Genomic DNA, 14411 nt, shown 5'->3' on the forward strand with positions numbered 1-14411 from the left:
CGGACTGCGCGCCTAGAACCGCGAGACCACCGCGGCCGGCCAATGGTCATCACTTCGAACACCTTCTGTAAATGGACGTTCATGCCACCTTTGTGACCTTCGTTGACCTTTAAGCGTTACACATCATTGGATTCGTCTCGATAGCCGCTATTAGAAAATAAGTATCAAACTATAGCATCCCACATAAAAAAACAAAGTTGACCTTCATATATCTGAAGTGACCCTACCTATCAACAAAAACCAACGTCATATTATGGTTCCCGTTGTCCCATGCAACAATTGTCCTACAAACTTTTCAGCTACTATCATACTTTCGAAGTTATTCTACGTCACAATAGTTAGTGACTCACCCTGTATATCTTATAAAATCCACCCAATAACATTAACAGAAAAAGGGGATATTTTACACTGTTATTATAATCCTGAAACATAACAGAATTGTTTATGGATGGAAATAGCTTATAGTTCTTAAATCATAGGTATCATAATACATATTCAGTTGAAAACTGTAAGTTTTAGTCAAAAGTCACCACGGTTTTTCAAATTCAAGCTGTTCTCCTGTTTTGTCAAAATTACGTTCGCCTGCCTAAACCAGCGCCAATCATATATGAGGTTGCGAATGCAGATAGGAACGGTTCGTCTTATGATCTGAGCTTGGAATATTTAGTGGCAATATTGTTACTCTTCGAAAATTCACGGATGTTTTCATTTTCAAACAACTACTTAGCTTCGAGATATACCCTCTTGCATTAACCTACCACTGTAGAGCTTATCACCCTCTAGGGGTCGATATCGGCCACTTTAGGGACCTCTAGTACAGACAGAAAGATACTGGCAGCGTTTTTCGTGTTGTCGACTGTTACTTGCGCTCCAAAGTTACGGTGTAAATCCTCAAGACGGCAAATTGTTAAAGAAAACGTAATGTAGCCTTAATATTCTATATTTCAAGAACAATAATTTATCCTTGAGATAATGTTCAAAAGCATCCGATTTAGAAAGATTTCATTTTTTTTAATCAGAAAAAAGTTTTTTTTCAGCTGAGCTCAATATTCGTTTACCAATAATCTCTACATTGAGAATTAATTTCTTCCCTCCAAGTCCGAAGTTTGGATATGGAAAATCGCACTTGGACAAATCCCAGAAATGAGGGAATGACGAAATTATTCGAAACCCAGCTAACTCACTTGGATCTTCTCGACGCCCATTATGTGGGTAGGTGCTTTTTTTAAGAAGTTACTGCTTCGTCAGAAGCGAAGTAATTACACTGAAGAGCCAAATAAACTGGTACACCTGCCTAATGTCGTGTAGGGCTTGCGCAAGCACGCAGAAATGCCGCAACACGACGTGGCGTTGACTCCACTAACGTTTGAAGTAGTGCTGGAAGAAACCGACTTCGTGAATCGTGGAGGGCTGTCCATATATCCCTAACAGTATGAGAAGGAGATCTCTTCTGAACAGCACGTTGAAAGGCATCCCAGATATGCTCAATAATGTTCATGTCTGGAGAGTTTGGTGGCCAACGGAAGTGCTTTCACTTAGAGAAGTGTTCCTGGAGGCACTCTGCAGCAATTCTAGGCATGTGGGGTGTCGCATTGTACTGCTGGAATTGTCCAAGTCCGTAGGGATGCACAGTGGACATGAACGGATGCAGGTGATCATATAGGATGATTACGTACGTGTCACATAGATGTATCAGGGGTTCCACATCACTCCAACTGCACACGCCCACACCACTTCAGAACCTCCACCAGCTCGAACGGTTACCTGCTGAAATGACAAAAGTCGGTTTCATGGAGAATTTATTGAGTGTACAATACTGAATAAGTTAGTTTACGCTACAGAGGAAGGGGTATAGAGACAATCTCCTGAATCCAAGTACTCAGGAGATTGTCTCTATACCTGTACACGTCCACCCACTTGATACAATTTGAAACGAGACTCGTCCGACCAGGCAACATGTTACCAGTCATCAACAGTCCAATGTCAGTGTTGACGGGCCCAGGCGAGGCAAAAGCTTTGTGTCGTGCAGTCATCACAGGTACACAAGTGGGCCTGCGGCTCCGAAAGCCCATATCCATGATGTTTCGTTGAATGGTTCGCACGCTGACACTTGTTGGTGGCCCAGCATTTAAATCTGCAGCAATTTGCAGAAGGGTTGCACTTCTGTCACGTTGAACGATTCTCTTCAGTCGTCGTTGGTCCCGTTCATGCAGGATCATTTTCCGGCCGCAGCAATGTCGGAGATTTGATGTTTTACTGGATTCCTGATATTCACGGTACACTCGTGGAAAGGTCGTACGGGGAAAATCCCCACTTCATCGCTACCTTGGAGATGCTGTGTCCTATCGCTCGTGAGCCGACTATAACACCACGTTCAGACTCTCTTAAATCTTGAAAACTGCCATTGAAGCAGCAGTAACCGATCTAACAACTGCGCCAGACACTTATCTTATAGAGACGTTGTCGACTGCAGCGCCATATTCTGGCTGTTTACATATCTCAGTATTTGAATACGCATAAGTATACTAGTTTCTTTGGCGCTTCTGTGTACAAATGAAACTTCTTTAAATGTGGATTACAAAGGTCTCTCTATCTCTTTGTCTTGTATTTGTCATGCAATTACCTTCGAGTCAACTGATAAATGGTGTAGAGGCACCACCATTTAGGAGAGGGAAATTTAATTTTGTGCAATATTCGGAGCGTGAGTTACAGCCAGGTGCAGGCTGGATTGCAGTAAGTTACGCATACCAGCAGTTGCGAAGGCAGATAGAGGCCACAGGGGCAAAGAACTGCCGGAGAGGGCACACACAGCAGTTTCCATGGCGCAAGTCACAGGCAGAAGGGGGCCACTGGCCAATCTAATTGTTACACGTACGTGATGCGAACCAGTGCGCTTGGCAAAACAGAAGCGCACAGGCAAGTATAAATATGTGCAGTTTTCTAATGAGATTCATTCAAGTGTGACAGCTCTGCTGGATGGTGGGGCGTGTCACACTGCTGGGCTATAAGCAGCAACAGATGGGGTGACAGAGTCCCCAGTCCACGGTGGGTCGTTGGTTCGACCCTCTGAGGCCGACGCTGGGTCCGCAGCCAGCCAGCGGCGGGCCACTCTTTAGCTCACTACCGCAGACAGTTGTCTAAGCTCCTGACACACACTGCACACTTCCGAGGCGAGGGCCGCAGATACGGACACTGGATCGCGGGCGGTCTTTGCCGCCACATTCTCAGCTACGCCAGTGAGGAAGAAGCAGCAGCGGGGCCAGCCTACAGCTCCTGGAGGAGCAGTGCAGCCGGGGATGGTGGCCACTGAGTCGGCCTGCTAGCGCAGCCATCCTGACATCATCGGAACTCAGCGGGCTGGCCAAGGCCGGCACAACACAGCACTGCATTGCACAGGCCGCTGGAGTGCTTCCTCGGCATTGCGGGCCCTGTGACACAGACCGAGGGGAACGAAGCGTTGTAGTGGAAACAAATAAATCATTTGGAAAGTTCTCGCTGAGTTTCAATACGCCACATTTGGCGTCAGGTACCACAGCAATGGATAACTTCCTTCAAAATATTTCACAAGTAGCTGAAAGCTAACAAACAATAACTCTTCCTAAGGCTCCTTTGTCTCTTACATTATGCTAATGATTGCTCCAAAAATACTCCAGTAACTTTTTAAAAATGACAGCTGTGACACTTGTATTGAATTATATAGTCCTTGATGTAAAGTAATTAATTACCATGTCACTTCATACACTATCCTGCACTATTGATGTGCGACTAATAAGGCAGCAATTTCAAAAAACTGTAAGTCACCAGCTGACAGACGCACAGTCCGGTGGTCATTAATTATATGAAACCATCTTTCATATCCAGGATTGTGAAATTCACGTGATGCCAATTTCTTCTAGAACTATGATCCGAAAGACTATACCAGCATCCAATGCCAGGGATCAAATTCGTGTTTGTGATCTCAGTTGAGGGCAGTCAAATGATATTTTGTAGACAAAGGGATGGGGGAGGGGGGAGCTAGACCTGGGGGTATGGGGTATTTTTAATATTCTGGAAGACGAGTGGCAACTTGTAAGTAGCCGTCAGAAATTTTCAGTTCCAATGCTGTTAAAAACTTGAGTGATACCGATTTTCAATTACTTTCTTGAAAGGAAAAATCTTGACTATGCTTTACTTTTTCCTTCCCGTGAGAGCTAGGTGGGCGTGGGGGGTGGGGGGTGGGGAGGGGTGGGGGGGGGGGAGAAGTGCAGGACACCTTGCTCCCGGGTATGGGCGCCATTCATCTGGGTTACTGTGATGTAATGAAGACTGGGACGTGTTCAGAATCCTTTGATACCATTGGGTGTCGGAAATTTCATTTTGTGAGTTTAAATGTTCGTCTAAAACTATATCAGCTAAAATTCATTATTTCAGATGTAATTATTATTTACAACTTATATGTTTAGAATACACTGAAGTGACAAAAGTCGTGGGACAGCGATATGCACATTTACAGATGTCGGTAGTATCGGGTACAAAATGTATAAAAGGACAGTGAATTGGTAGAGTTGTCATAGGTGATTGATGAGAAAATGTTTACCGACGTGATTGTGGCCGCACAATGGGAATTAATAGACTTTGAATGCGGAATGGTAGTTGGAGCTACACGCATGGAACATTCTGTTTCGGAAATCGTTAGGGAATTCAGTACTCCGAGATCCCCAGTGTCAAGCGTGTGTGCCGAGGATATCAAATTTCTGCCATTACCTCCAAACACGGACAACGCAGTGGCGTACGGCTTTCGCTTAATGACCGAGAGCAGCGGCATTTGCATACAGTTGTCAGGGCTGACAGATAAGTAACACTGGGTGAAATAACCGCAGAAATCAATGTGGGGCGTACGATGAACGTATCCATTAGGACAGTGCGGCGAAATTTGGCGTTAATGGGCTATGGGAGCAGACGACCGACGCGAGTGCCTTTCCTAACAGCACGGCGTCGCCTGTAGCTCCTCCCCTGGGCTCGTGACCATATCGGTTGGACCCTAGACGACTGGAAAACCGTGGCCTTGTCAGATAAGCCCTGATTTCGATAAGGTTAGATTGTGGCGCAAACCCCACAAAGGCAAGGACCCAAGTTCTCAACAAGGCGCTGTGCAAGCTGGTGATGGCTCCATAATGATGGGGGCCGTGTTTACATGGACTGGACTGGGCCCTCTGGTCAAGCTGAACGTATCATTGACTGGAAGTTGCTTTGTTCAGCTGCCTGGAGACCATTTGTAGCCATTGATGAACTTCATGTTCCCAAAAATGATAGAATTTTTATGGATGACAATGCGCGGTGACACCGGGCCACAGCTGTATCCGAGTGCATGATTTGGCCACCTAGATCGCCCGACATGAATCCCATCGAACATTTATGGAACATAATGTAGAGGTTAGTTCGTGTGCAAAATCCTGCTCTGGCAACACTTTCGCAATTATGAACGGCTATAGAGGCGGCATGGCTCATTATTTCTGCAGGGGACTTTCAATGACTTGTTGAGGCCGTGCCACGTCGACTTCATGCACTACGCCGGGCAGAAGAGGTCTGACACGATAATTAGAAGGTATCCCCTGACTTGTCACCTCGATGTAAGGTTTGAAGGTTTAACATAAAAATCCTTAAATTTAAATCTACCAAGTGTTGCTGGATTCTTATCAGTTAATGTCTTTGACAACGATGTAAACTCGTTTGCTTTAAATGTTATCTTCGTACTTCTACTTTCTGAACACTTGGCGGGAAATTGGGGAATAATGGAGACATTCGTGGTTTTTGATGCTGTGGAAAGCACACGTTGCAGTTGGAACTGATAACTCGTGAAAGTGAATGAATGTTGGATTTTGTTAAACCTAAATTACAAATATTCAAAGTGCAGAAATTTTTTATTTTGTTTATAGTGATTCTCCAGACTTTCAGAATCCAAGCATCAGTGGACATCCGTTGTACAACCCAAACCTGCGTCATTATCATCCTTCTATAAGAAGACAACGAAGGCAATTTCAAGACAGTTAGCTACTTGTATGTTATATTTTAGTAAAGTGAATATTCAGAATAATGACAAACTTCCGTTCCATGGAGAATTTATTGAATGTACAGTACTGAATAGGTTAGTTTACGCTACAGAGGAAGGGATTTCAAACAATTAAAGTAACTAAAGCTGGAAAATTCTTTACAGAGTATTTTTAATTGACCTTCACTGTTCACTACACACTCAAAAATAGAAGCAAAGTACATACAAAATTTTTAAAATAAGCGAGTACAAACACGCATTACAGAGTCATATTTGGCACAACATTTTATATTCCTTAAATTAAATATTGTCTATAGTCTGATATCTATCAATTTTCTTCGCTGGCACTTTTTCTGAGCATTTTGAGTATTAAGTTACACAGATTTCACTGATACCACTATTTTACTCCCCGCCGGTAGAAAACGGAAACAGGCTGTCCCAGAGCTCCATGCGGTCCTGGTACAGACCCTGTTTGACCTGCAGCTCTGAACCTATGTCCAGGTACGTCAGGTTGTCCGGCTTCATGGGCGGCCACTGAACATTGTCTAGGAGCTGCGAACTCTCTGGTATCGGATTACTGTGGAACAACAGAAATGAGTGTTGTAGTACATTTCAATCTACATCTCTAGAGGTAATTATGTTTATATGAAGTACGTTTAAATAAAAGGAAAAACACAAATTTCACAAAGTCATTGAAGGCACCTTCTCTCCAGATCGGTAGTGTATCTTCAGGCATTGTTATTTCACGTACATTAAACTTCTTAGCAAACTAAAGCTGTAGCGTGCTTAATATGGATCATTTGATTCTGAAAGTAGCTCTATACAGAAAACGTCTAAATACTCACGTCTGGTTGCTCAGCTCCAAAGATTAAGAAAGAGGTGATATAGCTAGTATAGTTTTTGCTACTATATTCAACTCGCGGTAAACCGACATCGTCTTTGTCATCATCATCATCTTCATCCACGATTAAGCACTGATCCCCGTCCTATTGCATTTACTCACTTTTTCTTCCATGTTCCTCACTTTCCCTCACTTATTCATTCATAGTTTCCACCAGCAAGGATCAAATCTAACAGATGTTAAACTTTCTTTTCCAATGCGTTTTCATACACATTCCTGTCTTCTTTATTATAAAGTTCTCAAGCAATATATTATTTCGCACAGCTCGTGCACTTCCTTACAAATTTAATTTAGTCACTAGAATTCAACTTGTATCCTTGTTTTCTTATACAAGTTTCATTAACATCCAAAAATGTAGGCTGAGCACACGTTTATAAGCTTTGTGCTACTTTTGTACAGTGTCACCCTTTGTAAGTCTTCACCATACAGCTCAAACGTTAGTCAGTTTGTTTTTAGTTTTCTTAGAACAATTTTTGATTATATCGTATCTGAGGTAGTGAAAATGTATTAGTTGTTCGAGGGTAACCTTATGGGCACACATTTTTGATCTTACGACAATTTTGCCGCGTAGTCCCAATTCTCAGTTTGTCTTTATGGTGTGTGATAATTGTGCCCTGTGGCATGTTTACTGAACTGTAAATGGTTCAAATGGCTCTGAGCACTATGGGACTCAACTGCTGAGGTCATTAGTCCCCTAGAACTTAGAACTAGTTAAACCTAACTAACCTAAGGACATCACACACATCCATGCCCGAGGCAGGATTCGAACCTGCGACCGTAGCGGTCTCGCGGTTCCAGACTGCAGCGCCAGAACCGCGTGGCCACTTCGGCCGGCTACTGAACTGTAGAACAGCCCTTTGTCACAGAAGGTGAGCGTGGCCTTACTGCCGTAAAAGGGATAAGTGTTCTTCTAGGTACTTCCACGTATTGACTCTTCCGTTTCTTTATAAATCTAAAACTATTATTTCGTGCACGGATACTATTTATTGGTTTGAGACGAACCGCATAGATATATATCCATAATGATACTGATTGTGATGTTGATTTCCACTTCTTCGAACTAAGATGACAGACTAACTCATGGGAGTATCTTCGACACATTTGTAAGCTTTCAGTACGGTTTATCAAACTGAGGTTTGTCTCGACTCTAGCCTAGGACTTCAGCTATATGTTATAAACCTTAATAAACACATCAAAAAAGGTTTTGCATCACCCCGGTTCCCAGAACTCCTGAAGATAGACGTTGACTGTGGATATTGTATCACAGACACAGTCCCTCTGACTGTTCAGCGATGTCACTAAACCCGCCCAAAGATGTAAACAACCGTGCATGAGCAGGGCCTATTAGACGGAGGGGGTCCGACAGCCGATCAGTTACAGTCATTCCACCAGGAAGGACGTACACGGCCCGTGTCGTCTGTAGTTCAACCATGCCTAGACGGTCAATTCCGCAATTCGATCGCGTCCGCATTGTTACTTTGTGCGGGACTGTCGATGCCATGCCTCGTTCAGGCCGCCCAAGGATTACTACTGCAGAGGATGACCGCTACTTATGGATTAAGGGTCAGAGGAACCCTGGCAGCAACGCCACCATGTTGAACAATACTTTTCGTGCAGCCACAGAACGTCGTGTTACGACTCAAACTGTGCGCAATAGGCTGCATGATACGCAACTTCACTCCCGACGTCCATGGCGAGGTCCATCTTTGCAACCACGACACCATGCAGCGCGGTACAGATGGACCCAAAAACATGCCGAATGAACCGCTCAGGATTGGCATCACATTCTCTTCACCGATGAGTGTCGCATATGCCTTCAACCAGATAATCGTCGCAGACTTGTTTGGAAGCAAGCCAGTCAGGCTGAACGCCTTAGACACACTGTCCAGTGACCGCAGCAAGGTGGAGGTTCCCTGCTGTTTTGGGGTGGCATTATGTGGGGCTGACGTACACCGCTGGTGGTCATGGAAGGCGCCGTAACGGCTGTACGATACGTGAATGCCATCCTCCGACCGATAGCGCAGCCACATCGGCAGCATATTGGTAAGGCGTTCGTCTCCATGGACGACAATTCGCGCCCCCATCGTGCACATCTTGTGAATGACTTCCTTCAGGATAACGACATTAATCGACGAGAGTGGCCAGCATGTTCTCCAGACATGAATCCTATCGAACATGGCTGGTATAGATTGAAAAGGGCTGTTTCTGGACGTCGTGACCCACCAACTACTCTGAGGGATCTACGCCGAATCGCCGTTGAGGAGTGGGACAATCTGTACCAACAGCGCCTTGATGAACTTGTGGATAGTATGCCACGACGAGTACAGGCATACGTCAATGCAAGAGGACACGCTACTGGGTATTAGAGGTATCGGTGTGTGCAGCAATCTGGACCACCACCTCTGAAGGCCTCGCTGTATGGTGGTATAACATGCAATGTGTGGTTTTCATGAGCAATAAAAAGGGCGGGAATAATGTTTATGTTGATCTCTGTTACAATTTTCTGTACAAGTTCCGGAATTTTCGGAACCGAGGTGATGCAAAACTTTTTTTGATGTGTGTAGATGGATTATAGGGTACTTCAGAGTGTGTGTTTCATTCTTTATAGAAAGAAAGCAATAGAACCTTGACCTACGTCATGTGTACGATTTTAATCTACATACACCGTCCGTCCAAAAAGCCCAGAGACAGGTTTTATTTCTAGAGTATAAGCGACTCAGCCGCAGTAACTACACTGGCAGCTTGAACTAACTTACTGTAAACAGCAAATCAGCAATCGACCAGTGAGTTGTGAGCAGGCAGTGTTAAGTATTGGACGGGCGACCGTAGCCAACGTTGTTGCGTCACAAACCATATTGGGCATCGTATCTCAATGGAATGATCGAGATATTCTCCAGAGTATACTCACTAGGAGAAAAGTGTGTGCCAAGTTTGTCCCGCACACTTTGAATCCCGAAAAAAAAAAAAATGAAAGCGGAGGTTGTACGCCTAACTACGGCTTGATCGAAATGCAAAGCGCGAACAGATCTTTTCCGGAAAAACTACCGTGGATGACAAGACTTGATGTCATGATTACGAACTTAGCACAACACGACAAAGTGCAGAAACTGTCATGAATGAGAAAGTGCAAACATTCGCATGAACGGTCTACGCTTTCATGGCATAACCGACATTCAAGTCAAAGAGATGCTTAAGTAGAACGACATCCGGAAGAAGGACTTCACTGACATTTTCTCATGGCTGTATGTAAGTTCTGCGTATTGTACACAACTGAGGAGTTACTCTGCAGAACACCTGAAGCATTAAATTGTATTTTGTTATTAATCCACTCTCGAAATTTTTTCGAATGACAGGATACATACTCCGCACATCTTCATACGGTGCATGGCGAAGGGTGCATTGTACCACTTCTAGTCATACATTAAATGTATTCGCAACTGCGAACTCGGACAACCGTCAGCCGTAGAAAGGAAAGATGAGAACGAAAATTTGTGCTGGATTAGGACTCGAACCCGGATTTCCCGCTTATTGCGAGCTGTCTCCTTCCCATTGTCCGCCTCCGTAGCGTAGCGGTAGCGTTATCGTCTACCACGCTGGGGGCCCGGGTTCGATTCCCGGCAGGTTGTGTTGTGTGTCCTTCATCATCATTTTCATCATCATTGACGCGCAAGTCGCCGATGTGGCGTCAACTAAAAGAACTTGCAATACGGCGGCCGAACTTCCCCGAATGGGGCCTCCCGGCCAACAATGCCATACGATCATTTCATTTCATTTCCTTCCCATTTAACTGCCCGTGTACGACTCACGGCCAGACCCAGACTTCCACATGTCGTCAACTAAACGTCTACAATCCGTACCCGTACACCATTATGTATATCCCCGTACAGGTACGCTTGTCAAGTGTCGGCGGATAAATACGATATTGCAATGCCTGTGTTATTCTGAATGACGATACAAAGTTCCCTTAGACATGCACGCATGTCTGAAGGGTCAGGCACTGCGGCTAGTACAGACGTTATGAAATACATTAAATATATTCCTTTCTATATGCATTCATCGTAATTCAAAGCAACACAGGCCTGAAATACCGTATTTATCCGCCGACACCAAACAAGCGACTTTCATGTCTCATCTGTACGGGAATATACAAAGTGGATGTACGAGTACAGGTTGTAGACGCATGCTCGATGATGGAAGTTTTGGTATGGCCGTGAGTCGTGTACGGATAGACCAATGGTAAGATGACCGTTCGTGATAAACGAGAAATCCAGGCTCGAGTCGAGCGGTCCTGCTCAAGTTTTCACTGTCGTCATTCCATTCTACAGCTGATGGTTGTCCGTATTCGCAATTGCGAATACATCTAATGTATTTCATAACGGCTGTAATCGCCGCAGTTCCTGTTGCTTTGCATTCATGTCAAAAGGAACTGATAGTAACAAAGAGAGTGCAATATCGTCGTACTTCTAGTCATTTTCTTTCCTATTCCACTCGAGACTACGGTCGCAGTTTCGAATCCTGTCTCGGGCATGGATGTGTGTGATGTCCTTAGGTTAGTTAGGTTTAATTAGTTCTAAGTTCTAGGCGACTGATGACCTCAGAAGTTAAGTCGCATAGTGCTCAGAGCCATTTGAACCATCCATTCGAGAATGTGTAACGGGACACGCTCCTCTAGCATTACTTTTCCTCAACATTAGTTGTCGATACCAGTACCATTTTCGAGTTTTGGACACGTCAATATTACTCAGCTGTTTTTCTGAAAACTTGCATACAATTTTACACATAGTACACTATATTTCAAGCTAAAATTTATTTTCGATGTTATAACGGATAAGTACTAGTTCTGAATGTACAGTTAAAATTATTTTGTAGAAATATTTGAAATTACGAACTATTGGCACACTTAAAACTTCTGTTATCAATTACGCAATACTGTGCTGGTTACTATGTTTATTTCGGGATTCATTTGTGAAATAATAATCGTAAATAATTATGTAACATAAACTAATAGAAATTCATTTGTCAAGAAAAATTGTAAATCCTTCGGAATATTATTTCCGCTGAGTGAGATAGTAGTAAGTATGCCTCTGATGTTAGCGAGCCTATTTTTGTATTTTGTGCTAACAATGTAATTTCGGCTTTGTTAAAGTAAAAAATCAAAAGACTGTATGATATACTATAATGTGACAAAATATATTAACGTAACAACAAAAATTCTGCAACAACAATTTTCAAATTTATTTAGATCAATCCAACCGTGAGGATCTAAAATGTGACATTTTCAGCTTCAGGAATCAGAATCAGAGCCCTAGACAAGAAGAATTGGAACCAACTCTGCAAGAAAAGATAAGTGAACTAACAAGCTTAATGTAATCTTCGCTCCTCTCAGATCTTCGTAAAAGACTAATGTGGACAATAGCTGCAAGTAGGAAGGAGGGGCGGGGTAGATCTACATCTACATCCATACTCCGCAAGCCACCTGACGGTGTGTGGCGGAGGGTACCTTGAGTACCTCTATCGGTTCACCGTTCTATTCCAGTCTCGTATTGTTCGTGGAAAGAAAGATTGTCGGTATGCCTCTGTGTGGGCTCTAATCTCTCTGATTTTATCCTCATGGTCTCTTCGCGAGATGTACGTAGGAGGGAGCAATATACTGCTTGACTCCTCGGTGAAGGTTGTTGTTGTTGTGGTGGTCTTCAGTCCTGAGACTGGTTTGATGCAGCTCTCCATGCTACTCTATCCTGTGCAAGCTTCTTCATCTCCATGTACCTACTGCAAGCTACATCCTTCTGAATCTGCTTAGTGTATTCATCTCTTGGTCTCCCTCTACGATTTTTACCCTCCACGCTGCCCTCCAATACTAAATTGGTGATCCCTTGATGCCTCAGAACATGTCCTACCAACCGATCCCTTCTTCTAGTCAAGTTGTGCCACAAACTTCTCTTCTCCCCAATCCTATTCAATACTTCCTCATTAGTTATGTGATCTACCCATCTAATCTTCAGCATTCTTCTGTAGCACCACATTTCGAAAGCTTCTATTCTCTTCTTGTCCAAACTATTTATCGTCCATGTTTCACTTCCATACATGGCTACACTCCATACAAATACTTTCAGAAATGACTTCTCTTCTTCAGAAACGCTTTCCTTGCCATTGCCAGTCTACATTTTATATCCTCTCTACTTCGACCATCATCAGTTATTTTGCTCCTCAAATAGCAAAACTCCTTTACTACTTTAAGTGTCTTATTTCCAAATCTAATTCCCTCAGCATCACCCGACTTAATTCTACTACATTCCATTATCGTCGTTTTGCTTTTGTTGATGTTCATCTTATATCCTCCTTTCAAGACACTGTCCATTCCGTTCAACTGCTCTTCCAAGTCCTTTGCTGTCTCTGTCAGAATTACAATGTCATCGGCGAATCTCAAAGTTTTTATTTCTTTTCCATGGATTTTAATTCCTACTCCGAATTTTTCTTTTGTATCCTTTACTTCTTGCTCAATATACAGGCTGAATAACATCGGGGATATGCTACAACCCTGTCTCACTCCCTTCCCAACCACTGCTTCCCTTTCATGTCCCTCGACTCTTATAAGTGCCATCTGGTTTCTATACAAATTGTAAATAGCCTTTCGCTCCCTGTACTTCACCCCTGCCAGCTTCAGAATTTGAAAGAGAGTATTCCAGTCAACATTGTCAAAAGCTTTCTCTACGTCTACATATGCTAGAAACGTAGGTTTGCCCTTCCTTAATCTAGCTTCTAAGATAAGTCGTATCGTCAGTATTGCCTCACGTGTTCCAACATTTCTACGGAATCCAAACTGATCTTGTCCGAGTTCGGCTTCTACTAGTTTTTCCATTCGTCTGTAAAGAATTCGCGTTAGTATTTTGCAGCTGTGACTTTTTAAACTGATAGTTCGGTAATTTTCACATCTGTCAACATCTGCTTTCTTTGGGATTGGAATTATTGTATTCTTCTTGAAGTCTGAGGGTATTTCGCCTGTTTCATACATCTTGCTCACCAGATGGTAGAGTTTTGTCAGGACTGGCTCTCCCAAGGCCATCAGTAGTTCTAATGGAATGTTGTCTACTCACGGGGCCTTGTTTCGACTCAGGTCTTTCAGTGCTCTGTCAAACTCTTCACGCAGTATCGTATTTCCCATTTCATCTTTATCTACCTCCTCTTCCATTTCCATAATATTGTCCTCAAGTACATCGCCCTTGTATAGACCCTCTATATACTCCTTCCACCTTTCTGCTTTCCCTTGTTTGCTTAGAACTGGGTTTCCATCTGAGCTCTTGATGTTCATGCAAGTGGTTCTCTTTTCTCCAAAGGTCTCTTTAATTTTCCTGTAGGCAGTATCTAGCTTACCCCTAGTGAGATAAGCCTCTACATCCTTACATTTGTCCTCTATCCATCCCTGCTTAGCCATTTTGCACTTCCTGTCGATCTCATTTTTGAGACGTCTGTATTCCTTTTTGC

The 14411-nt window shown here is 43.4% G+C and overlaps 1 protein-coding gene across 1 annotated transcript in view; it reads right to left on the reverse strand.

Annotated features, from left to right (window-relative positions):
* Window positions 1-6180: 6180 nt before the first annotated feature.
* LOC126234344 (esterase E4-like) overlaps window positions 6181-14411 on the reverse strand; it is a 60638-nt gene continuing 52407 nt past the window's right edge. The window contains exon 10 of the mRNA XM_049943030.1: window positions 6181-6605. Within this exon, the coding sequence (XP_049798987.1) occupies window positions 6431-6605 (175 nt within the window). The 3' untranslated portion in view covers window positions 6181-6430. The remainder of the gene's footprint in view (window positions 6606-14411) is intronic.

This window comes from Schistocerca nitens, chromosome 2 (genome assembly GCF_023898315.1).
Source record: "Schistocerca nitens isolate TAMUIC-IGC-003100 chromosome 2, iqSchNite1.1, whole genome shotgun sequence".
Classification (NCBI taxonomy): Eukaryota; Metazoa; Arthropoda; class Insecta; order Orthoptera; family Acrididae; genus Schistocerca; species Schistocerca nitens.